The sequence below is a fragment of the Aulostomus chinensis genome, chromosome 1 (assembly GCF_037954235.1).
Source record: "Aulostomus chinensis isolate RoL2024-O1b breed Wild chromosome 1, RoL_Achi_v1.0, whole genome shotgun sequence".
NCBI lineage: Eukaryota > Metazoa > Chordata > Actinopteri > Syngnathiformes > Aulostomidae > Aulostomus > Aulostomus chinensis.
This window is the reverse complement of record NC_141320.1, coordinates 65733070-65756998: the sequence shown is the minus strand read 5'-3', so window position 1 is coordinate 65756998 and position 23929 is coordinate 65733070. Positions and strand designations below refer to the sequence as shown.

Sequence of the window (23929 nt, the reverse complement as noted above, 5' to 3'; positions counted from 1 at the left end):
AGTTGAGCTGGAAGCACAAGCATCTCTTCAGTCAGCTTCTTTTCAGGTTGGGTTTTTTTTTTGTTGAAAGTGACGGATGATGTGAAGATTCAATACACATCCCTCTGAAAGGTGTACACACACACACAAATGTGTGTTTTGTCTCCACACTCATACATGTGGATGTTGGTGGTGTGTGCGTGTGTGTTCTCAGGAGGGTCTGTGTGTGTGTCACGGCGGGCCAGGCTCCCCCTGGATCTAAGCAGTATTGACAAACCCATCAGAGCTGGTGATGCATCGGGCTCCTCGCCTGCTCCCCTGTGCCCCCCCCCTCCGCCCCCCCTGCCCCCTCAAGTGCTGACATGCTGTCACCTTGGTAACTGCTGCCAGAGCCAACAGCCTGCTGGGACGCTGACCTGAGCTGGCGGCCAGCCGGCGAGCTGGACATGTCAGCGGCGGACCCCTGAGGACTGACTGACCCCCGTCTCTGTCCCCGAGCATCGATCCGCCTGCCGCTGAGATGCGTCACCACCCGGGACCGGACCTGATGGGACACACAGGAGAGGACAAAAGTGTGTTGACTGTAATAAACTCTCTGATTGGTCAGCTGACATTGAAACTTGGCGACGCCTCCTCCATCACGCCTCTCAAACATGAAGTCATCCTCAATGACACGTTTGGGCTCAGAAAGTTCTGGCTCGTCACCGGAGCGTCTCGTCAGTCGGACTTTGAGGTTAGCAGACCCCCCCTCCCTCTCTCTCTTCCCTCCAGCCAACAAAAACTGCTGGCACCGGCCCGCCAGCGGTGTCACTCTTCACAAATGTCCTTTGAAACACCGAGCAGGTTTTTGGAGTTTGGCTCTGGCGGGTTGAGGGGCGGAGCTGGGGTCAACTCAGAGGGATTGTGGGTAAGGAAGTTCAACACATCTGCCGTTTAACGGGAAGAAACGAGAAGCTCGTTTAATTTCTCAGCTGCACCGGTTAGCACAAACACCCCAGTGTCTGGATCCAGATCGTGTAAAAGTGATTCTAGATTTTCATGCTCATCCCTTATTGCTTGCAAGAGTGAATGATTTGAGTTCTTCGACTAAATAAGACACAAGACTTCCACAGACGCCAGATTGCAGCTAAAAAGCAGCCGTGATGTGATTAAAGTCGTCCCTCTCCCAATGTTCCTGCAGCTTTTGTGCAGGAGACTCACTGAAAAGCCGTCTCTCTCTCTCTCTCTCGTATCATCAGAATAAACAACAGGAGAAGATGTGAAAGATCACTAACTAGCTTCCTGGTTCCCATGGTAACCAACCAAGCAGGGCCGAACATCTTTTATGGGGATCATCAGCAGCAGCGCGAGTGGAGCAGCACGTATTTAACCCGTCGGATTGACTGGCTGGAACGAGGCTGAATGAGAACAAGCTCCGGGTGCAGAGGAAGAAGGAGAAGAAGAAGGAGAAGAAGAAGAACTGAGGAGTCCCACAAAGACGCAGAACCACCAACGGGACTTCAGAGGAGAGAAAGAGCACGATGACGATAAATGATAAAATCAAAGGCTGTTGTTAAACGTCTCACAGCTTTGATGCATGGAAATGTTATCATCCCCGTTTGTTGTTCATGCAGGGGACCACATTGTTCATTTCTTTTGAAAATCTTTAGGTGATTAAATGATTTCAAAAGTAGGCAGTACAACTGTGAAAGTTGGAATCCCTTTTATCAAGCGTGTACTCTTTACACGTGCACATATTTCCTCTCTGGGATGCAGTTTTAGGAAGGGTTTGACTTCTTTCTGATGAAACAATAGGAAAGGTCCCAAAATCAGTGTTCCTAAATGTTTCTACTTCCTGTTCACACGCGCGAGGAGCTTCTGTCTCCATACTCAACATCTGCAAACGAGTTTTAATGAGTTTACGGATAAAACAGGAAGTGAAGCGAGTCCTTCAGTTTCAACTGTGGGCAGAAACACGCAGCTTCCAAACACGCAGAACCGACAAAAGAAGTGGAGATGGACGAAGAGAAAAGAGAGAGGACCCTCTTTGCTGCAGATGAATGAATGTTCAGAACAATAAACGCCTGCAAATTAGTGAACAGGAACAATAAAACCACAAAAAAGGAAGATGTGTTTGCATTTCTAGGGTTTGACTCCAGTGGGTGAGTGAAGAGGCCACTGGGTGGCGCTGCAGGGTCAGAGAAGCTGGTGCATTCGTCGAGTAAAGAGCGACGGAGAGAGGGAGTGTGTGTGTGTGTGTGTGTGTGTGTGTGTGTGTGTTGGGGGGGCTACTACGAGGATGATAGCGACAGCAGCAGCGTTTATTTGACTTAAGAAAAGAAAAAACAACCTTAAATTTCTGAAATAAATTCTGTTTGAAGGAAGTGAATGTGAGTAAATGTTTAATCTTTACCTGGCTGGTCAGAACCTGGTTTGTGACGTCACTCTGAGTCGTTTTTCTGTCACTTCCTGCAACAAATACATGATATATCTTTGATATCATTTCCTGAGTATTGACGAGAGGAGGAGCTGGAGAGCACTGGTGGTGTGAGAGTGTGTGTGTGTGTGTGTGTGTGTGTGTGTGTGTGTGTGTGTGTGTGTGGGGTCACCAGGGACTGACCTGTAGCTGAGAACCAGCACCCGGTGCAAAAACACCTCATAAAAGTGATTTTATTTATTATTATTTTTTTAATTCAATATATTTCCAGCAGGAAATTCGGGCAAAAAAAATTAGATAAAAAAAAAATCCAACTTATTCTTGACGTTAAAATAAAAAGTTAAATAAAAAAATAGTGAGAGACATTTAGAAAATAGGAGTTCATGATTTTACACTGCAAAGCTGCTGAATCACGAAGAAACGTGGTGACATAAATACTAAGAGCAGGAGAGTGGCTGTGGGGAAGCTGGAGTCCCTCGCAGGGTTTCTGATTCCTGGGCTTCTGTTGCTCAAACACACACCAGCGCAGGTTTGAGGAGCAGTGAAAGGCAGGTGACTTGCTCTTCCTCCTCCTCCTCCTCCTCTTCCTCCATCACCAAACCATGACCTTCACCCCCCCCCCCCCCCGCCAGAGTCACGTCATATTTTTAATAAGTCCTGTTTTTCCCTCTGCTTCTTAAAATTCAACCCCTGATAAACCTGCATGATATCTGGCTTTTATTTTGATAGAGTAAAGTTGTATTATTTTAGAGAGGCTTTTATTTTTAGAGGACACGCCAGTGCTTGACCTCAATAAGATCAATACTACAACAAATAACAACAACAACAATAACAATAATAATAATAAAAGTAATAATAACGTTGGTGCTGGTCGACGATCTCTACACGACGACTGAAGAATTTTGTGCAGTCTGTTTATACTTTTATGATGTTTTCACAACATAAAAGTATAAACAGACCTTGTAATAATTTTTAAAATTCATTTCTAATTATTTAAAAGGGTTGACACAATTTTAAAGCGCGAGCTGCAGCTTCTTACTTAGGACTAAATCAAATGAAATCTTTTCACTTGATAATTTTGCATCACACCAACTGGTTCTCTCTCTCTTTTTTTTTTTTTTGCAGTTCTACGTCATCATGTTGAGAAAATAAACCCTGGAATACTACAATACTTACTGTAAATATACTAGAGGTACCAAGCAGGCAGGAGGGTCGGAGGAAGACTCTCCTGCAGAGAGCAGCTCAATAATCCATATTCATGCGCTGCACACGTGGAGTAACTAGAGTATGAGGAGGAGGTGTGTGTGTGTGTGTGTGTGTGTGTGTGTGTGTGTGTGTGTGTGTGTGTGTGTGTGTGTGTTTCCAGCAGGTCAGTATGAGCCTGACACCGCATCCTTGCATTATAATTCATCACCAACCATATTTAAAGCAACCATATAATGAGCAGTCACTAATATCAAAACACCCCTCTGATGAAGTACTTCTAAATAGTAGTATTTATTGAAGTATTTGTCAGGCTGCTGATACTCAGACTTCAGGAGGTTTGGAGTCCCCGCAGCTCTCCGGTGCAGCCCGGTTGTTAAAGATCACGGTGCTGCGACAACGAGCAGCTTTAATTAGCGCGACGAGTCTGCTGGGCCCCTAAATCAATAGCGGGGGCGCGAGGAGGCTCCGGGGGCCTGACAGGACCGGGACACGCGCGCAGCCAGGCGGGGAGGCCGCGCGCGGCCGCGCTGCTGCAGAATAAACCCGTTACAAAAAAATTAAAAAAAAAAAAAAGTCCTGGTCTTTAAAAACAACCAACCCTCACTGGTTTCACTGGTTCGCTCTTTAATGGGAGAATCGATAAATCAAGATTTGAAAAAGAAGAGTGCGGGAAACGTGTGAACCTCCGTGTGACCCGAGGGTGTCATCACTCTGAGGTGAAAGAGTTGAAGGAGGAGAAAAGTTTGCCGTCTCGCTCACGTGTGTCTGGCTGCCACTTTTACTAATGGAGACAAAGAAAAATGACGCCTGCTCCTCGGTATCATTGAATTCTGTTGCTAAGCAACTAGCATGAGGAAATCATCCGCGAAATTCAAAAGGCTGCGGCGGGAGGACACGTCTGGAGAGTTCTGCTGAATAGGCGAAGACGAGTGACGAATAAAATCAAATAAAAGCAAAAAGTTGGGAACCCGCTTGAGTCGACGAGCACAGAGAGAACTGGAAGACCCCGGATGATGGACAGAGCGACGCCACTCAGACATTTCTGCTTTCGTTTTTCTGTTGGATTTTTTTCCCCCCCTCTCATTTGAAGCAAAAAAACAAAAACAAACAAAAAACAAACCAACAACAGCGATTCCAAGGCGCCAGAGGTGCTGCAGCCTGACACACTGCCCCGCATCCGCACCCGCACACTTCCTCCCACAAACACAGCACGCGGTGAGTTCCTCCCAATCCTCCACGAACGCGAAAGGAAACAAATAAAAACAGGAGTCTGAGAGACGTCTTCGTGGCCGTAAATCAATTATTTTGCAGATTAGAGCGCTGGCTGCTGCTTGGCAGCAGCGCGGGAGCGAGATAAAGCAGTAATGAGGCTCGAAGATTACATAACAAGGACGCGAGGAGGCTCAGCACCGGAGCCGCCGCCGTCCCCGAAGCCTCACGCGCGCTCGGTTCCGCTTGTTTTATTTGAGACTTCATTTTCCTGCAACCTTGCGAGCGGCAGGCCTGCAGACGCGCTGCTGCGGGCCTGCTGCTCGCTCCCCTCCGTCACACGGTGACGCGCTCACGAGCCCAGCCAGGCTCTTGATGGTCAGAGAGAAGTGTGGAGGAGGGAAGAGAAGGAAGAAAAGGACATTTTTGTAGTTTTTTTCTTTAAAGCAGCATTTTCACCCTCCTCCTTCACGTGGAGGCTCATCTTCATCCCTGGGACCAAACGGTTCCTCCATTTTCCTCATTAGCCCCCGCAGCTGCACGCGGGGAAATAAATAATGAAGCCCAGAGAGCACGCGCGCGTCCATCCTGCTCCTCACAACAACTCCAACACACAAGAGCAGGTTTTTGGTTTTTTTTTTTTTTGCATTTCATTCTAACAAATTTATTGTGTCTCAATCAGCTCGAACCACTACTGAAATTAAATTACAATTTAAAAAAAAAAATCACATCAAAATATACCCTTATTACCTAACAACGGTCAGATGATTTGTGCTCCTTTGCTTTTAAGAATACAAAATATAAGGGCAACAAATAAGGAAAGAAAAGGAGGGGAGGGAGAAATAAGAAGAAGAAGAAGAGGAAGAAGAAGAAGAAGAAAGCATTTTACACAAGTTCTTAAAGGAGAGGGGAAATAAATTACCGTTTGGAATAATTCATTATGTATTCCCAATAAAATATTCAAACAAATCATCATGAAAAATAGAAAGTAAATAACTCCGATCAGTATCTGATCTCGTGGTCTCTATTGCCGGCTTTACAGAGTCGTCTTTATTAAAACCTACCAAAGATGCTGCTTAGAAAGGGCAGCATTCATCAGTCACACTCGGCAACAGATTTTTTTTTTGTGTGTGATTTTTTTTTTTGTCTCTCTCTCTCAAATAAGTGCAGCTGAAGTCTTTTTTTTTTTAATTGTCTCTATTTTGTGGAGGGAGGGAACACAAAAAAAATATGGAGGGCAGAATCCACTCGCGGCGTTAGAAGTCCGTTAAATAATAGAAAAATAAAAGCCATGTGATGATCTTTCAGATCAGACGGTGGGGGCTGGGGTGGGGTGGGGGGGGCAGTCCTCTTCCTGGGGGGGGGGGGGGGGAATCCTAATCCTCCTTAAAATAAAATGGAAGCTTCTTCGTATTGTCTCCCTTTTATTTGGAGGCATTTCAGTTCCATTTATAGGAAGAAAAAAAAAAAAGAAAGAAGGAAAACCCGCCGCTCCTTTGTTTCCTCAGTCAGGGGTTGCTTTTTTGTTGTTGTTGTTGTTGTTGTTTATTTATTTTTTTGAGGGACGGAAACAAATAATAAAAAAAGAAGAAAAAAGCCATTCTCTTCGTGTGTCTTAATGCGCCAAAATTACCTGGTGGAATGAACTTGTGGTTGTCACCCTCTGGTCGCTCGCGTCACTCGCATCTTTTAAGTAATCTACTAAAAAATGCCCCTGAAAGAAAAAAGCAGAAGGAACCTTTTAGACATATTTTTCAGGGCCCATGGAAGAAGGTGCGTTTGTTTCTCAAGGGGGGGATTGGGAGGAAAAATTTGGGAGAGAGAGGAGGGGGGGAGTGGGGGTGTAAAGGTTGTTTTTTTTCTCTTTTTTCTCTCTTTTCTGGTGAAAAATAGATAACACATTTGCAGTCATATTCCCTCACAATCACAGTATCAAAAAAATGTGGCCATAGTTTTTTCTGTTTGTTTTTTTTTAATCAGTTTAATTTGATATAAAATATTCTCGTGTGCTTGTTCTATGTTTCACTGAACATTCTTTTGCAGTCCATGGAGGGGGGCGGTGTTTCTGCACTCACATTGCCGACCTGAGAGTACACATCCTCCGGCGTCTGCGCCACTCCTGGGGGCGTCATCCGTTTTTCCTTCTGTCTCCTATTGCAAAACCACACTCTAACCACCTCTTTCTCCAGCTGCAAGTTGTCCGCCAGGGAGCTGATCTCCTGGGCCGAGGGTTTGGGGCATTTTAGGAAGTGGCTCTCCAGAGCCCCCTTGACGCTGACCTCGATGGAGGTACGCTTCTTTCGCTTCCTCCCCTGCGCCGCGATCTTGTCGATGCTGGTGGGGCTGCCGGTGGAGGAGTCGGCCTCCTCCAGCCACTTGTTCAACAAAGGCTTCAGCTTGCACATGTTCTTGAAGCTGAGCTGCAGAGCCTCGAACCTGCAAATGGTGGTCTGAGAGAAAACGTTCCCGTACAGGGTGCCCAGCGCCAGGCCGACGTCCGCCTGGGTGAAGCCCAGCTTGATCCTCCGCTGCTTGAACTGCTTGGCGAACTGCTCCAGGTCGTCCGAGGTCGGCGTGTCGTCGTCCGAGTGCGGGTCGTGGCTGTTGACGCCGCCGTGGTGCTGGTGATGCGGATGCTGGTGGTGATGGTGGTGGTGGTGGCTGCCGTGGTCCAGGTCTGGAGTGTCCCCCCTTACTAAGCCCGGGTGCACCAGGCTCTGGCTCCCCGGGCTCAGCATTCCGTTCACAGTGAACCCCCCCGGCTGGGAGTAAATGAGCGACTGCTGCTGCTGCTGCCCCCCGGATATGGAGTTAATGTGTGCGGCAGTCGTGCTCCCCCAAGCCCCGGCGTGAGTCTGGTGGGGGGCTAAGTGAGGGGGCCTGTGGTGCAGCGCGGTGCCCGTGTGCAGATCGTCTCTGCCCGAGTTTTTCACGTCCTGCTGCTGCGGGCTGCCCGTCATCCCGACGGGGCTCGACGACCAGGGCGAGCCGGCTTCCGCTGCAGCGACGGCGGCTGCCGCTGCTGCGGCGGCGGCGTGCGGGAGGGACGTCACCCACTGGTGGGCATGGCTCAGCATGTGGCCCCCGTTGCTCGCTGCCATCGCGCCTTGCATAAAGTCACTCTGTACCATCTTAACGGAGGGGTCCCCCCTGTAGCCCCCAGACCCCGAGGTAACCGCAGCACTACCCGGCTGCATGCCACCGCCTCCGGAGTCAGAGTGCACGATGGAGCCGGACGACAAGATGCTATTGCTGGGCAGATAAGGATTGGAAGCCGCGGTGGCCATTCCGTCAACCCTTATGAATATGCTCGTGGATGCCCCCCTCCCTTTTTACAGTCACTTCTTTCGAGCAGGCAAATTGTATCTCATGAATTATTCAAACTTTAAAAGTATGAGTAGGTTTTTTTTGTTGTTGTTGTCGTCGTCGTTGTTGGCGAATACCATAGACGCACGTAACAAACAAAAAAAAAAAAAAAAACAACCCCAAGAAAAACGGCTGGATAAGATCCGCATGTATTTACAACATTCAGACAGTCGGGAGACAATTCCACCTTCTCAAAAGTCCTTTGAAACCATGTGCGGTCCCTTCAGAAAGTTTTACACCGGGATGAAAAAATTCAAATGTGTGGAAAACCAAAAAAAAAAAAAAAAAGAAGAAGAATAAGAAGAAGGAGAAGAAGTAGGAGAAGAAGGAGGAAGCAGCAGCGACGTCCCAAACAAACTTTTAGTGGTCGCAAAGACGAAAAAGCAAATTCCCGGTTTACGTCCTGGTCCTGATGAGGAAAACATGAGCCGAGTGTCCCTCTTTTGTAATTCAGTGGCAGAGATTTCTCCCTCTCTTTATTCTTTTCTCTCTCTTCTTTTCTAGCACTGTAGAGTCTCTCTCTTTGTTCTGTTTTGATATATATAAACCTGCCAAACCGCAAACTCCCGTTGAAGTACAATCCACTACAACAGCGAGCGGCGCTGGGAGCGAGCCTCTTCTCTCATTCGCTTGTTCTCTCTCTCCACCTCTCCCTCTATCTCTCTCTACCTCTCTCTCTCTTTCTCTCTCTCTCTCTCCCTCCCTCCCTGACAGGCCGTGAAGTCCCGCCCCCTTCCCAGCCCAGCGACGCGCGGATGTTTACCTCGTGCGTCCTCGCTGATTGGTCACACGGCCGGTGATTGACAGCTCGCTCCGGGCGCCTCGACCCTCCTTCCGGCAGTTCCAATTGGTTTATTTTTAATTGCAGTCCAAACAAAATGGGAACTTGGTAGTAAATAGTACTGAGGTATAAGTACACCGGAGGTAAATACAAACCCGGGAGAAGCTGCAGTATTTGTCCCTTTATGTATTTTTACACGTGTTTGAAGTACCAGAGAGAGACAGAGGTATTTCTGAGGTTAGAGGGAGAACAAACGTGTATAAACAGTCAGAGGCCATGAGGAATAACTCGTTCCCTCGATTTGTTTATTTTAATTGCAGTCCAAACAAAATGGGAACTTGGTGGTAAATAGTACTGAGGTATTAGTACATCAGAGGTAAATACAAATTTAAAAAGGGAAGCTGCAGTATTTGTTCCTTTATTTATTTATACACCTGTTTGAAGGACCAGAGACACAGACAGAGGTATTTCTGAGGTTCGAGGGAGAACAAACGTGTATAAACAATCAGAGGCCATGAGTCGTAACTCGTTCCCTCGATTTGTTTATTTCGAAGGCTACAAAACTTCAGTTATACAATCGTGATTCTTCCCTCGGTTTGATTAACGAGCAGCCAAAGTCGCTTCATTTCCAGGCTACAGGAACTCGTTCCCACTCTTTAATTGTCAGTCACATAACTTCTTTTCTTGTGCTCTGACTGAATTTGAGGGAACGACTTGTGTCGTGCGGCCCCCGCGGGGCTCCTGAGTGCCCGCTGAGGAACCCTCCCCTCCATGAGCAGCAGCTTCCGCGGGTCCAAGTGGATTTTTAGGACCTGATCAGATGCGGCGAGGCGACCTGAGAGTCCCGGGAGCCGCCGTCAGGGTTCCAACTCCCCCCCCCCGGGACCCGCAGGTCTGTCTGACGTCACAGATGGAAGTTGCTGGTGAGCCTATCAAAGGGACACGCGGGCCCCAAGTTGTGTGAGAGCGTGACGCTGCAGACGCACTCCGGGGCCGCGGCTCCGCAGGAGTGGAATGCACAAAGGTTGCGGGGACGCTGCGAGCAGAGCAGAGCAGAGCAGAGCAGAGCAGGGAACCTCAGTGAGGAGAAGGTGGCAACCAGAACGGGGGGGTCATGGAGGAGCAGCTAGATAACACCGTCATCCCTCACCCGCGGGTGGCGGCGGCTCCATCCAGGCCTTCACCTCTGCATGGCAGGTGGCTTTGTAACCCCCCCCCCCCCACACACACACACACACACACACACACAAACACACACGAACAGCGCACCTGCGCCCCCCCCCCATCAAAGATGACGCAATGATTTTAGTGCAAAACGGGCGGATTTCAGGGGGCAAACAAGGCAGCGGAGGCCACAGAGCAGCTCCTCTCCTCCCTGTAGGCTCCATCAGGACCGGGGCTCTGCCTCGTGGATTTGTTTACATTGAATAGGCAGGATGGGGGCCAGAGGCGCGCGAGCTGGGGGTGGGATGTGGGGGGGGGGGGGGTTGTCCTCCAATCATTAATATACAGTGAGGATCTGGGTCTAAATTACTGCGCGCTCTCAAAGGGCGTCTCAGAAACGTGACACCGACATGCAGATCAGCCGCCAAATCTATAGAAGCGCGTAGAGCCCCCCTCTGATACGTGACGTGGTTATTATTTATTTGCTTATTCTATAAAAAAAGCAACCCCCCCTTTAAGTTCCCTGCTGGGGTTTATTTTTTATGCATAAAAAAGAAAGGAGGGAAAAAAGAAGAGAAAGAAAGAAAGAAAAAGAAAGAAAGAACGAAAAAAAGGGGGGGGGAGGGAAAAAAATCATCCCCAAGTATAACAAGAGACGAACAGTTAGTGCTGATTTTCATTTGCATAAATTTTCATATATTTTAGTGAAAATAATAGCGGGAGCCGAGGAGTGCTCCTGCTCAGTCGAGGCGGAGGAAAGAAAATCTCAGGGAGCAGCGAGTCGGGAGGAGAGGGAGACGAGGCGCTGCAGCCTCCGGATGTGGAGCTGCTCCACTTCTCCCGGACACGAGGTGAGTCGCTGGACGGCTTTTATTCCCCGGGATGCTTTTCTTTATCTTCCTTCTGAGATGCTTGCAAACGACGGCTCCGCGCGCCTCTTCTCCTCTATTTTAACACATATCCGGCGCGCGCAAACCAAAAAAAAAAAAAAAAAAAAAGAAGGGGGAGAAAGTGATCAATACATCTATGAACGCGGTGCAGCCTTTTAAACATGTGGATTAAAAAAAAAAAAGCGCGCAGATGTTTAGGGAAAAACTGCAATCAATCACATTTGAAGCAGAGAGAGAGTGAGAGAGAGAGAGAGGGAGAGAGAGAGAGAGCATCGATCCGCTGCGTGAAGTTGCTGTAAAGTTCACGCATCAGAAGGAAGCGTGATTCTGCGTGTTGTTGTTGTTGTTGTTGTTGTTGTTTTACCTCGTGGTGCTTAATTCTAGCTGGAAGATTTCTGGTGGGTTTCCTCTAACGGGTTAACCCTCATTGATGATGTGGAGGTGGGGGGGGGGGCGAGCTGGGTTGTGTGTGTGTGTGGGGGGGGGGGGGGGGGGGGGGCTCGGTGCATTGCTGAGCCCGGTCTCCGGTAGCCATGGTGAGCCCCATAAAAGAGGGGAACAGTAGTCGCATTAAGCTGTATGTTTGTGCACTGGAGTCGAGATGAAAAGCAGTAACGCGTTACAGATTACTCCCGGGGAAAAAAATACACGTTACCGTCCAGCAGGCTCCATTCAAGCCGGGAGACAGAGCGGGAGTGTAACGGTGCTGCTTCCACCCGCTTGATTGAGAGAAACGCCGAGTTTGTTCGCGGCTCTGACGGTGATGGAAGTGACGTTGTTTGTGTTGCACGAGAGGGAAAAAGTAACGCCACTCCACGCGCGTGACAGTAAGAGCCAGGTTCCTCACCCCCGCACGGCACTTCTGAAACCTTCTGTTTTTGGTTTTTCGCTGAGGGAATCGGACAGAAATATTCGTAATAAGAATTAAAAACAACCCCAAAAAACCTCCACCTGCCGCCAGGTGTCGCGCTCACTCATGATGCAAATAATCCAAAAATATCAGCTTTAAAAAATATGAATTTCCAATACAATCTCCCCGCGTTATTATTATTATTAATAATTATAATAAAAACAATGTCATGAATTAAATTGCTAATTTGTTTTATAATTTAACCGACATTAAGATTTTTTAACCAAAAACAAATGAATGAATAAATATTATTTTAATATGTTAATGTTTTTTTTGGGGGGGGGGTGCATGAGTGACTTTATTTTTAATTTTTTTTTTTACTTAATTCGGAGTCTCGGTGAAAGGACCCGTGTCACGGTTCTCACCCTCGCGTCCCGGTCGGCTGTCCTGATCCCAGCACCAGCGGCTCGGGCTGCTATGCTAATATGAGAGGGATCAGAAGGGCCCAGGCGCCATCTGCAGCAGCCTAGGAGCCATAAGTCGGAGCCAGTGGCTCTTTGTGGAAACATATGAGCAACCGGAGACTTTAAGAATTACTGGCAAACGAGGGTTTGGACAGAAGTCGTGAATCATGCCGGGAATTAGTGGTTCTACACATGCTTGAAGGGTGCAGCATCTTCCTCCTCATCCTCGCCATCAGCAGCAGCCGCCGCCGCCGCCGCCATTCCGTCAGGCAGGGATTCATTCATCCACCCCGGCTCCACCGTCACCAAAGAGGAAGAAATCCGCTCTCAAAAGCCTCCAAACAACCAAGGTGCTCCTCTGACGGAGCCTTCCTCAACATCCTGGTACTTTCTAATTATGGGCTCCATCATTTATGTGGTCCAGTCCGGAACGAGCCCTCATCAGACCAAACCTTGATTTAGAGCCGAATCCAACTTGGGGCACTTAAAGGATAATGGAGCCGGTGTCCCGTTAATTAAATGGGCCACACCGGGTATCACACGCAAGCATTAAACACGCTTTTATTTTTTCTCCCCCTGACTCATTCACACGAGACTCTTTATTAATATTCTATTAATAACAGACAATATAGTGATATACAGCTCTCGCGCGCGGGGCTGGTAATTGCCCCGCATTAGCCACGCAGCGCTGCGGGCCCGCAGCTTGTAAATGGGCCGCCACGCAGGTAAAGATTACAGGTTGGTGTTGGACACACTCGCTCCACACGCTCAAGCTGCTATTGATCCGGGATTGGAGATCAATAGTGATTGGAGCTGCGAGGCGGTTTGTCCATACGCCTTTGTAGCGCTCATCCCCCGATTTACATGTTTTTATCAAACAGGAAAAGAAATAGAAAATGCGGGTTTTTTTTTTTTAAAGAAAAAAAATTATATTTTTCTTAATTTTTTTTATTTTTAATTGTTATTTAGGAGCAGCCAGAAATTAAAACTTGGGCCTTTATGGTTAAAAAAAAAAACAACAAAAGAAAAACCAAAACATTTAAATTGTGAATTTGATTTGGGAATAAAGTTAAATTAAGGATTAATGAGAAGCTATGAGACACACACACACACACACACACTCACACACTCACACACACACTGATGAGGAGCTGAGTGATGGGGGACAGATCGCAAAGATAGGATGAAGTGCAGCTCAGAGAGTCAGAGGGGCGGAGAGGAAAAAGGTGTGTGTGTGTGTGTGTGTGTGTGTGTGTGTGTGTGTGTTTGGGGGGCTGTGTGTGAGTGTGATGTGTCTGTCTGGCATCAACCCACCCCCCACCCTTCATCCATCTTTTGCTCATTGGGCGCTGCTTACCTCCAATCACAGCCCCCCCTTTTCTGTAAGTCACACACAGATGTAAAACATCAGCATGGACAGTCTCTCTCACACACACACACACACACACACACACACACACACACACACTTGCAGCAGCAGCATCAAAACACAACGCGGTATTATTGTGTGTGCTAATGAGTGGACGGACATGCTGGTACTTTTCTATTCTATTAGGCTGAGCTACACATGCTAATCAAGAGTGATATTGTGTTATTAAGCGCAGTAATTAATACATAAAATAAATCCGCAGGAATCTATAGATGCTGCTGGTTCGTAGCCACCGTCTCGTCCCGGCGTCTTGTTTTTGTTTGTTAAACAGTGGCGTTCCCTGAGGATAGTGAGGAGGGGGCTGGTGGCACCTCCCCTACCAGGATTACATTAATCAAAGTATTTATTTCCCTCGGGGAGCCGGGCGCAAATCACTCCAAATCCCAGTAAAATTGGATAACAGAGGCACGGGCGCACCCAGGGTAACCCTTTCGTGCACCCTTTTTTTGCTCATTCCACTAACTTAATGGATATCTAACTTTGTGGTTGTGTGGAGAGAAAAAAAAGAGGGAGGGGGCGGCAAAGATTGAGGCCTTTGAGAAGACAAACAACATAATTGGATGGAAGGTAGAGGGGAGAAAAAAAAAAACACCCCAACAGTAACCACACATAGAAGTGACTGGCGACGGTGCTGGATAAACAGGAGCGGACCCTGCTTCCCGGTGCGGGGCTGCTTCCAGCCTCCCAGATCTGCGGCGCTGCTTCAACCCCTCGCAAAAACCCACAAAGTCGTAAAAACAACAAAAATTCCTGATAGCGTCTTTCTGCTATTTGCTTGGTAATTACTGGTGATGTTTGGGCAATGCCCCGCTGGCTAATAAATCAGTTTACTGCCGAGCTGCTGCTGATAAGGCCATAAATACAACACCCAATATGCTGCCTATTACAGGTAATGCAAATAAAATAATAGGGCTGTAATTTCTCCTGGTGTTGTTGTGGTGGCGCTGCCTCCCTCTTTGACATTCATGAGGGAAACGGGGAGGAAATGTCTTTATGGGCGCCAGGCCGGAGCGAAAATTCAACACTCTCGCAATCAGGGATAAATGATGGGCCTTGTAGTGTTGCATTGGAGGTCTCTCTCTCTCTCTCTCTCTCTCTCTCTCTCACACACACACACACACACACACACACACACACACACTTGTAAGTTTTTAGGTGCATGCTTGCTAAAATACACCCTGGCATGTATACTACAGCGGCCCAGGGGCGGCTGGACTCATCAGTAGGGCCCTGACTCGGAGCCAAGCTGTCTGTGGGTGTCTACACAATCTAAGAAAGCTGCCAACCGCTGTGTGTGTGTGTGTGTGTGTGTGTGTGTGTGTTTCCCATTCAGACCTAAACATTTTCTAAATAACGTCCAAAAATCTGGGTTTTCTGCAAAACTTTGCCCGGCTCTGCAGGTGGAAATGCGAATCTTTAGACTTCACTAAACATGGCGTCTAAATGGTGCGGGAGTAACGGCACAACCCGGCGTCCGTCGGATGATCCACGAGGACGCGAATGAGCATCACACCTCTGAGGGGAGCTCGTTGAACACGCCGTACTCAAATCTACAAAATCTTGAGAGTTCGTGATGCTTGTTGGAAGGCTCCTGCAGGGCCGTGGGCGTCTGCTCAGTTAGCAAACACGAGCGGCTACCAGCGACACGTTCCAACGTTTTAAATCACTTCTAATTTGTAAAAATCACTCAAACACACGGAAAGTATTTGTCCAAAGATATTGCACGTGCATCTTAATCCACCTGACGATGACCGTAGCAAACCTTCACTGAACGCTCGTTGTTTCATCACAAAGGAAGAGTTGCAACTCAGACATCTGGAGTTGTATTTTCAAAAATTATAATCTTAGAGTTCTGAACCTGACACCCTCCGAGGAATCCTACAAATTTCAGATTTCCACGAATTTTCAGCTCAGGAGCCCATAATCGCTGGTGTGTACAAACAGTCATAAATAAATAATAATAATAAAAAAAAAAGATTTTAAATTCAACTGCCATTTTTGTTGTTGTTGCAGTTCTAGGGCCATTTGTTATCTTTACATACACTTTGAATTATTGTCAGATTTCTGAACATTTTGCGACCCCGTCATCGGTGTCTCGTGACCTCCTCGGGGCACCAAACCCCACGTTGGAAACCTTTCTTGCAGCTGTTTTCCTCTCTGAAGCCTCCTAGCAAATCACTTCCTTGTGTAAATCTATCAAACGTGAAAAATGCATCAATTTCTGTGAACATTCTCTGACTGCTACTGCAATAAAATCAACTCAGGTACAGGACAGGAGGCCCACGACGAGCGTGTTCTCTCAACTTCAGAGCGAGGCCTCGGCGTGCTGACACGCATGTGCTCTTCATGCGTGAGCTTGTGTGGTCACGTTCCAGCGGCGGCGGCGGCGGCAGCAAAGTCTTGATTCATGCGGGTATTAAGCGCGCTGGACGCTTATAGCGCCGTGCAGGCTGGCCCATTTGTTTGGAAATAGGTTTACATACGTCTTCTTCTAGATGGCGCTCTCTCTCTCTCTCTCTCTCTCTCTCTCACACACACACGCTCAACTAGAGGTGACGCACGCCACTGTATCAACTGCAGCGTTTATGTGCTGCAACGTCGGCCATGATGGAGGTTTTAGTTGGGGAAGTGTGCTGCTTCTGTTTGAAGGATTCCAGGGTTGCGTTCATGGGGCGCTGTTTGTTTTTAACCCTTCGCTCACTGTGCCTGCCGTCGTCCTGCAGCAGCAGCACTGGCTGCTTTAAGATGGTGAAATGTTGTCAACTTTGTCACTGAGCATGTCTGGTGAGGACTCATAAAATAGTAAAAAAAAAAAAAAAAGAGCTACCGATGGTTTCACACACGCGTGCTGTGCGTTTGTGCCGATATGGGCGGAGCTTGGCTGCAACGATGACATGTGATGTGCTGGTGTCTCGTCTGTCAGATCTGAAACTCACCTCTCAAATGAGCCGAGTTTTTGAGTGTTCAACATTTTTGTCGCCCCTCTAACTTCTGCTGACTAACTTGGGAAAACGCTTGTTAGCTTAGCTGGGAGAATGACGTTTTCAGCAAGAGGTGATGGCATCAAAAAGTCAGGTTTTGTAGATATTGGGCTAAATCCCAACAACCACAGAGCAGGTCGAGGCTCTCGCGGGCGGCCATCTGCCTCCAACCGGTCGGGCTGAAAAAAAAGTGCGAGAAATTTTCAGTTATTCGTCGCGAGAAAATGCCCATTTATGCCAGATCTCCATCCACCACGGTTTCACAGGATCAGTTGAGATAAGCACCTCCCTAAGAAGAGATGATGTCACACAAAGAGCGCCAGTTACCCTAGTAACCACCCTGATTGAAGTACATCCTCCAGTCACTGATTCATTCTCGTTTTATTCGTTCACGTTTGTCAATACACCAACTTTCCCACCACGCACAACCTTATCGTTGTTCCTTCTCTTTTCTAATTTTGTCCTCTGATGGGTCGCCTCATCCCTGCGCTGTGTTTTTCACCTGCTTCTGATTCTACAGTGGTTATTCAGTCACTGTCTGGTCACCTATCACTCCACGCCATTTTCACTTCTGCCTGGTTTCCACACATTCGCAGGCTCTCTCTCATTAATACACTGTTGCAAGTCGTCTTCGACAAAAGTGCGATTGGCTCCACATGGACACACACTGTCCCTGCTTCGCAGCACTACTGCGAGCCCCCTCCCCTCCTCTCCCCTCCTCTCCCCTCCCCTCCCCTCATTCTTGGTCCAGGCCTGGCGTGAGTGTTCAAGCCAGCAGCAGCATCACAAAAGCAGCTTTGAGGGGATTGCAACACTGCCCACCGACCCTCTGAGCTCACACACACACACACACACACTACTCACCAGCAGGCCTGAGTACAGACCAAATACTTTTACCGCTAACCTCCTTCCGCTGTTTCAGTTTCAGAGCTTCTTACTTGAAGGAGACTTAAATGAAGTGCAGCTAAAACAATGCAGCACGAGAGGACAATAGAACTTTGTTGTTCAACCATGTCTGAAAATTGCCTCAGCATGGACTGTCAAGTCAAATATCCCTCTCAGCTTTTGGCTGAGCGCTGTGACTTCATCATGCCAGGAAGTGATGGTGGCTGTGTGTGAATGTGTGCTTTAAAAATGTGGTTGTTGTTTTTTTTTGTCTTCCAAAAAAAACAAAAACAAAACCCACATCACATTAAATCTGTCCTGAGGATTTGCTCTGTCTTGATATAAATAGAGGGTTTTTTAAAAAAAAAAATAAATTTGTCACACTGCCTGAAAGGTAGCGTCAAAGTCAAGCCGTCATGTGTCTGCGAACAAAACACACTGTTGTTACTTTCCAACACGACATATGGCGTGATATCTTTCGCCTAAAACAGTATCACAAACTGCTTGTTGGATGTCTTCATTGTCAAGGACTGAAGCCTGCATGGTTGCTACCTCTAAATCAAGGTCTTCCGCAGGGACGCCTCCTTTGTATAACTTGAGATAATGCACGGTGTCATGCAGAATGAAATGACACGCTCTTCTCTCTGCACGCCGTGTTATTCTCTCACTGTAACCTTCATATTGTAGGTGTGAGACACAAGCTTAACACAACCAATATTTTGCGGTGGAGGACGTGTGTGTGAGTGTGTGTGTGTACTTTCAATTCAGTCCTCCCCGGTGTGCACGGCTGTGTTTGTTGTGGACCTTTTGGATTAGCAGCCGCTGGTAAATCCTCCCAACAATAAGTAACACACGTCTAAATACGCCGTCCAGCCCGGGCGTCGTCCTCTAGCTGAGTGACAGTGTTACGTAACGCTGCTCTGACAGTAATTTGTGTATTAAACTCTTCTACGCAAACACACATTAATCTCCAGGTTGGTTGGACATCTTTGCTACTGTAAGGACATGTTTGTCACCTGTCAATCAAGCAAAGTGGGCGTCGCTGTGCTGATGTCACTAATAGTTCTTATTCCAAAAAAGAAAAAAAAACACACACACACACACACAACCCAGCGTTTCCTGGAAACGACGTAACTTCAAATTTGAGTCCCGTCAACTGTAGGAAGACATGATCAGAGCACACACAGCACTTGACATGACCTTCAGAGGTCAACAGCTCGGCAATGGAGTACAGAAACATGTACTCAACATGCAGAATGGGTACTTTTACATCATATTGAATGGAGACTTTTACAAGAGTACTGTACGACTTCCACCAGCGGTATTAATGGCAAAACACACTTTAAAGTATTAGAAATGAAAGTGCTAACTAATCATTTTGGTGATCTGATGACTATGAACTGATAAAATGTTAATTCGGAGCTCCGTACTAGCATAAACTTAGAAAATTAATAAAGATGGGAACCTCTGAAATCTGTTAGCCAACAGGCTACTGCTACTCGTTAGCCAACAGGCTACTGCTAACTCTGCAGCATATTCCACACAACAAGGTGGTGGAAAATGGAAACATTTCCAGTCATGTGTAATTAAATGCACTTCCTTGTATTGAACACTAGGGGGCCATTATACAATGTCCATCAGACAAACGAGGTCAAAGGGTGGGCGGCCTTCTGCCCTGACCGGCTGGGTTAGGAATCTGCTAGACCAGAACAGGCGCTGGATGAAAAACAACAACAAACAAACGCAGAGGTAGTTAAATTTGATCGAACACGCCATTTTCAAGTCGGCGCCACAGAGCAGAACCAACGCTCAGGTGGTAGCAATCTGCTTGATTAGGAAACTCTGGCAGACTGGACCAATTACAGCGCCGCTGAATACCGACCGCCGTTTGATGCGTCTCTGCGGGTCGACATCGATGAAAAAGCGAGATAAAGAGAAAACGATGGAGAGAGAAAGAACACACACATGGCACAAACATGCTGAATCCACTGCTGAGTCTTATTAACTATGTCATAGCTGATATGCAATATGAGGTTTTTTCCCCCAACATAGGCTCCGCCCCTGATGACAGGCCCGCCTCCAGCGGGCTGGACAATCCAAAACAGCCAATGGGGCGGAGAAGATAGAGGGCGGAGCCTCGACTCATATAAGTCTGCTATATTTTGGGACCATCTGACTCTAATGTCCTTTTCTCTTCCAGGAGTCGCCGTCGTCCCCTGGCACCGCCCTCCCAACAACACACATGCAAAAACACACAAAAACTTGGCCCCCCTGCCCCCCCCCCCTTTCCTCCCCCTCGATGTCCAACCTCTGGAGGTAAGTGTCTCTCCCCCAGCCGGAGCGGACATGTCGTCTCCCCAGCATCCGTTTTCCTCTGCACGCCTACTGCAGGAGTGTTCACGCTTCGGGCTGTTTTCTTTGAGAGAGGGATGGGGGGGGGTAGAAGGTGGGGGGTGGGGGGTGACGAAGTATAAAAATATGCAAATGCTATTGTTGAAGCGCACAGTGAGGAGGAGGAGGTGTGTATGTGTGTGTGTGTGGGGGGGGGGGGGTGGACGTGCTCCTTTTACACCCCGTCACCTCCCTGCTGCCATCGCTTCCACCTCCGTCCATCCGCTGGATGGAGGGAGAGAGAGAGAAAGAAAGAGCGAGGGGGGGGTATCAAACATATGCTGAAAGGCCACCATTGTTTATTTCAGAAGCCTTTTCCTGGCAGAATATAGCGAGCCAGAGATACACAGACGTGCAGCCATTGAGATAATGAGACCCCTCACACCAACCGACCACAAAGCCGGTTCCACAAAGGTCCCGGACAGGAGAACAAGGGAGAACCTTCACGTACAATCGGACTACACACAATCACCGCTGCAACATCATCGCGCTAATAATTGAAGAAGTAGGGAGACGGACGCAGGTGTTTGCAAAGCCGAGACGCACCTGTCAAACACTGGTGGATGAAGAGTGAAAGATGATGGCTGCTTCACTTCCTGGGTCAACAGGAAGTCAAGCATCATTACGACCAACACTGAGCAAAGACTCCCGTTACGACGTTTCTGACGTGACCCAAAGTTACGTTTCCTGACGGAGCAAAAACACAACCAGCACAAGTCAGACAGCGTCAGATGTGCTGCTACTCAACATCCCGCGTTAATCCGTCCCTCGTGTCAGGCTGTTCTCTTTCACTCTTCGTACTTCTACCTACGAAAATAATCCCCTATAATTTGTATTTAACCCGAGAAACCATGACCTTTGCAGACGTTTCTATTTGTATACCAACGGAAACCTAAATGTTTCCCTCACCATACACGTCCACGGAGTTGTCGCAACTCTCAAAACACTGCATTTTCCGAGGAGAACAAAATGGATGTCCTTCACTTTTTGCTGGAGGTTTTCAGTGTAGGAAGTTGTGCAGCTGCAGACCAAAATAAAGATGGCCGACTCCGGTGACCTCCGCTATCCCTGGAGTGTGTGCACAAACATTGCACACGCTTGCATTTATAAGCCCATCGAAGCTCAGCTAATTTTTTTTTTAGAGTAGTTGATTTATCTTACAAGCACTGACGGCCTTTTAGTTTGCTTTCATCTTAAAACCTGCCGTGGAAGAGCGCCGTCCAGGACTCCTTTGTGACTCCAGCGTGCATAAAGAGCCACACACACCTATAATTTAGCTTGAAGCTAACAGCAACTGATGGCTAACACCAATGAAACCACCCAAAAATGTCGGTCACAAACTCTCAAGTGCATGGTCCAGTTGCTCCAGCCGTCTGCTCCGAATCCACCCAAACTTCTTTTTTTTTTTGGGGACATTTTTGTTGTCGTTGGCTTCACGCTAAACATCGGTGGCTGGCTCTTCCGGCACTCCGGAGACACGACGAAGTGATGCAATGCACCTCCCGAGTACAAAAACACACACATGTATACGCAGAAATAAACTAGAAACAGAAAACGCGTGCGCACACACACACACACACACACACACACACACACTCAGAGCGCAGCCCTGTGAAAGTGGGAAGCCCATTTGTAAAGCCCTCACGCTCTCAGGAAGACTTTTTGAAGTGATTATGAAGACAGTTCAGATCAAAGGATTTGACAAGTCTGAGTGTGCGCCAAATATGAGGCCGGGTAATCACACTCAAGCCCCTCCATACAAGATGGCAGTGCCCCCCTCTACCACCACCACCACTGATGCTTTGCAAATGTAATGTGACACTAACGGATAAACAGATTATCAAGGAATGGGAGGGTGGGCGAAAATGAAAATCTCCACAACTTGTAGAAATTAGAGAAGGGGGATATAGTTTATTTAATGAACTCCGGGGATGGGCAGTGTCAGAGAAACGATGATTAATTCTCCAGTGCTGCTGATACAGGTCGAAACGCCATAATTTGGGAATATTAGGGAGAACATTAGATGATGAGGCAGTATTTCTGGTGGTGGTTGAAGACTCGGGAGGCTTCTTTCCTCCTTTCTCTAGTTATTATAGATTAATCCATAATCCGTACCACCTAAAGACATTTTTGTCAGTGAAGCTGAGGGATAGAGCCGGTAGGTTTAAAAAAAAAAAAAAATATATATATATATATATATATACACATCTCTGCTCGTTTCCCCTCAGCGTGATGTCACATTGTCATGTCTGCAAATACTCCATCGCCAGCTCCTCTCAGATATCAGGAGGTATTCTAGCACAGCTGAGGTGGAACTTATCAGTTTATTTTCCTTTACATGTTAAATGTAATACCACAAACAATGCTGGGGATGTTTACGGGAAGGTTTTTGAGAGCGTTTTCCAGGGCGCACATCGATCAACAGCAATGTAAATGATGGGATTTTTTTTTTTTTTTTACATTCCAAACTACATTGAAAAAAGTCTCCTTTCTGATGTTGTTGTATTCCTGTGTGTTCATGTAGGATATCTGGACGAGTCAAAGCTGATGTGTCATATCAAATGTGTTTCTCCCGTCTCCTGAAAAGTGTGAACTGATCTCAATTAAAAACACAGTATCAGCCTGGTTATGTATGTTTCTACTGGACATTAAAATCATATCAACAGATTCTGTGCCCTCTTGTCTTTCGTCATGAAGCAATTTAGTGTTTATTACAAAAGCGACGTCCTCTATTTTTATTACAGGGGGTGGCTAAAGTGGCTGAAGTGCCTCACTCAGAGTCAGCGAGTGTCCATTTGTCCAGTCAGAAGAGGGTGCGCTTCATTCTGTCTTCACTTGTGTGTTCTGAATGACCCTTGTGGCGGCACAAACGTCCCTTTGAGGGCGCGCGGACAGATGGACGGACGGGGCAACTCGGCGACAGTCACAGAGGACTGAGGCGCCAGTGTCGCCGCCGCCGCCACGTGGCCTACATCCCCTTTCATCTGTGCAACTCGTCCATTTCCTGTCCACTCACATGATGCAGCAGTTTGATAAAAGCGAGGAGGGACTATTTTGTGGCACATGGCAATGATTTCAAACGGCTCCTCCTGGCCTTGTTTATATATAAATAATATTCGGTTTATTTGCAAATGCCAAAAAACTGACAAGAGCAGAGAGACAGAGGAGGCAAACATACAAACCGTGTGCGGATGAGAGAGAGAAACCCCACGGAGCTGATAAAAATATCTCACCCCAAAAGAGAAAAGAGGGAAAAAAACAACAAGTTCAGCAGCAGAGACACAGGTGAAGTTGTCACAGCAGCAAAATAGTGCCGATATCTGATACAGACTGGCGTTTTTATAGCTTGTGGTTATTTATTCCCAAATCCTTCCACCTCACAACTAAATATCCACCAACCCGCGTTGGTGAGCCAGAGATTTGTCAGAGCAGCTTCCTCTTCCTTTCCAGTTCAGTGTGTCAACAAGAGTTGTCACTTTGATTGGTCAGTATCGGGGCCAGTCGGCTATTGATTGGCCGGTCGTTAGGCGAGATCAGCCCGGCGGGAGTATCAGGGCTGACACCGTTAACACCGAGCTCCGCCTTGTCGACCGCTCTTTAACGAACAGCCATCAAGTGAGCGGGACCCTGCCATTGACCCGCCGGCTCGCTGCAATCCCTTACTGGCAGGCTGGAGTGTGAGTAAGGGGCTGTGGTGTGTGGTGGTATCGATCCCTGGACCAGACGCCGGGCCCGCTGAGAGAAAGTGTATTGGAGACAAGTTTACTATTGAGGAGAGGACGATTTATGGCTGTGACAGTCGAGGCAGAAGGAACACGATGGAACTAAAATGATACTTTAAAGTGGATTTTCATATTTGACACCCGTCCTGCTTTCTCCTGTGCGAAGCCGAACAGGGTTCTTCACACACATAGATTT

At 47.5% G+C, this 23929-nt stretch overlaps 1 protein-coding gene and 1 long non-coding RNA gene across 4 annotated transcripts in view; one reads left to right on the top strand and one right to left on the bottom strand.

Moving 5' to 3' along the window:
* pou3f3b (POU class 3 homeobox 3b) overlaps positions 1–8875 on the bottom strand; it is a 16995-nt gene extending 8120 nt beyond the window's left edge. The window contains exons 1-4 of one of the 3 annotated variants that reach the window (XM_086201360.1): positions 6886–8874; positions 6444–6524; positions 2372–2427; positions 393–523 (exon numbers count right to left, since the gene is read on the bottom strand). In XM_086201360.1, coding sequence (XP_086057486.1) covers positions 2380–2427; positions 6444–6524; positions 6886–8097 — 1341 coding nt within the window. In that variant the 5' untranslated portion in view covers positions 8098–8874 and the 3' untranslated portion in view covers positions 393–523; positions 2372–2379. Of the gene's footprint in view, positions 1–392; positions 524–2371; positions 2428–3088; positions 6525–6885 lie in introns of those variants that run through there. The other 2 variants (XM_086201353.1, XM_086201368.1) reach the window with 2 other exon arrangements.
* Positions 8876–10545: 1670 nt separating this feature from the next.
* LOC147272782 (uncharacterized) lies at positions 10546–22677 on the top strand. Its single transcript, XR_015115978.1, has 3 exons — positions 10546–10972; positions 19821–19936; positions 22536–22677. It is a non-coding gene; the product is annotated as an uncharacterized LOC147272782 (long non-coding RNA).
* The last annotated feature ends 1252 nt before the right edge of the window (positions 22678–23929 follow it).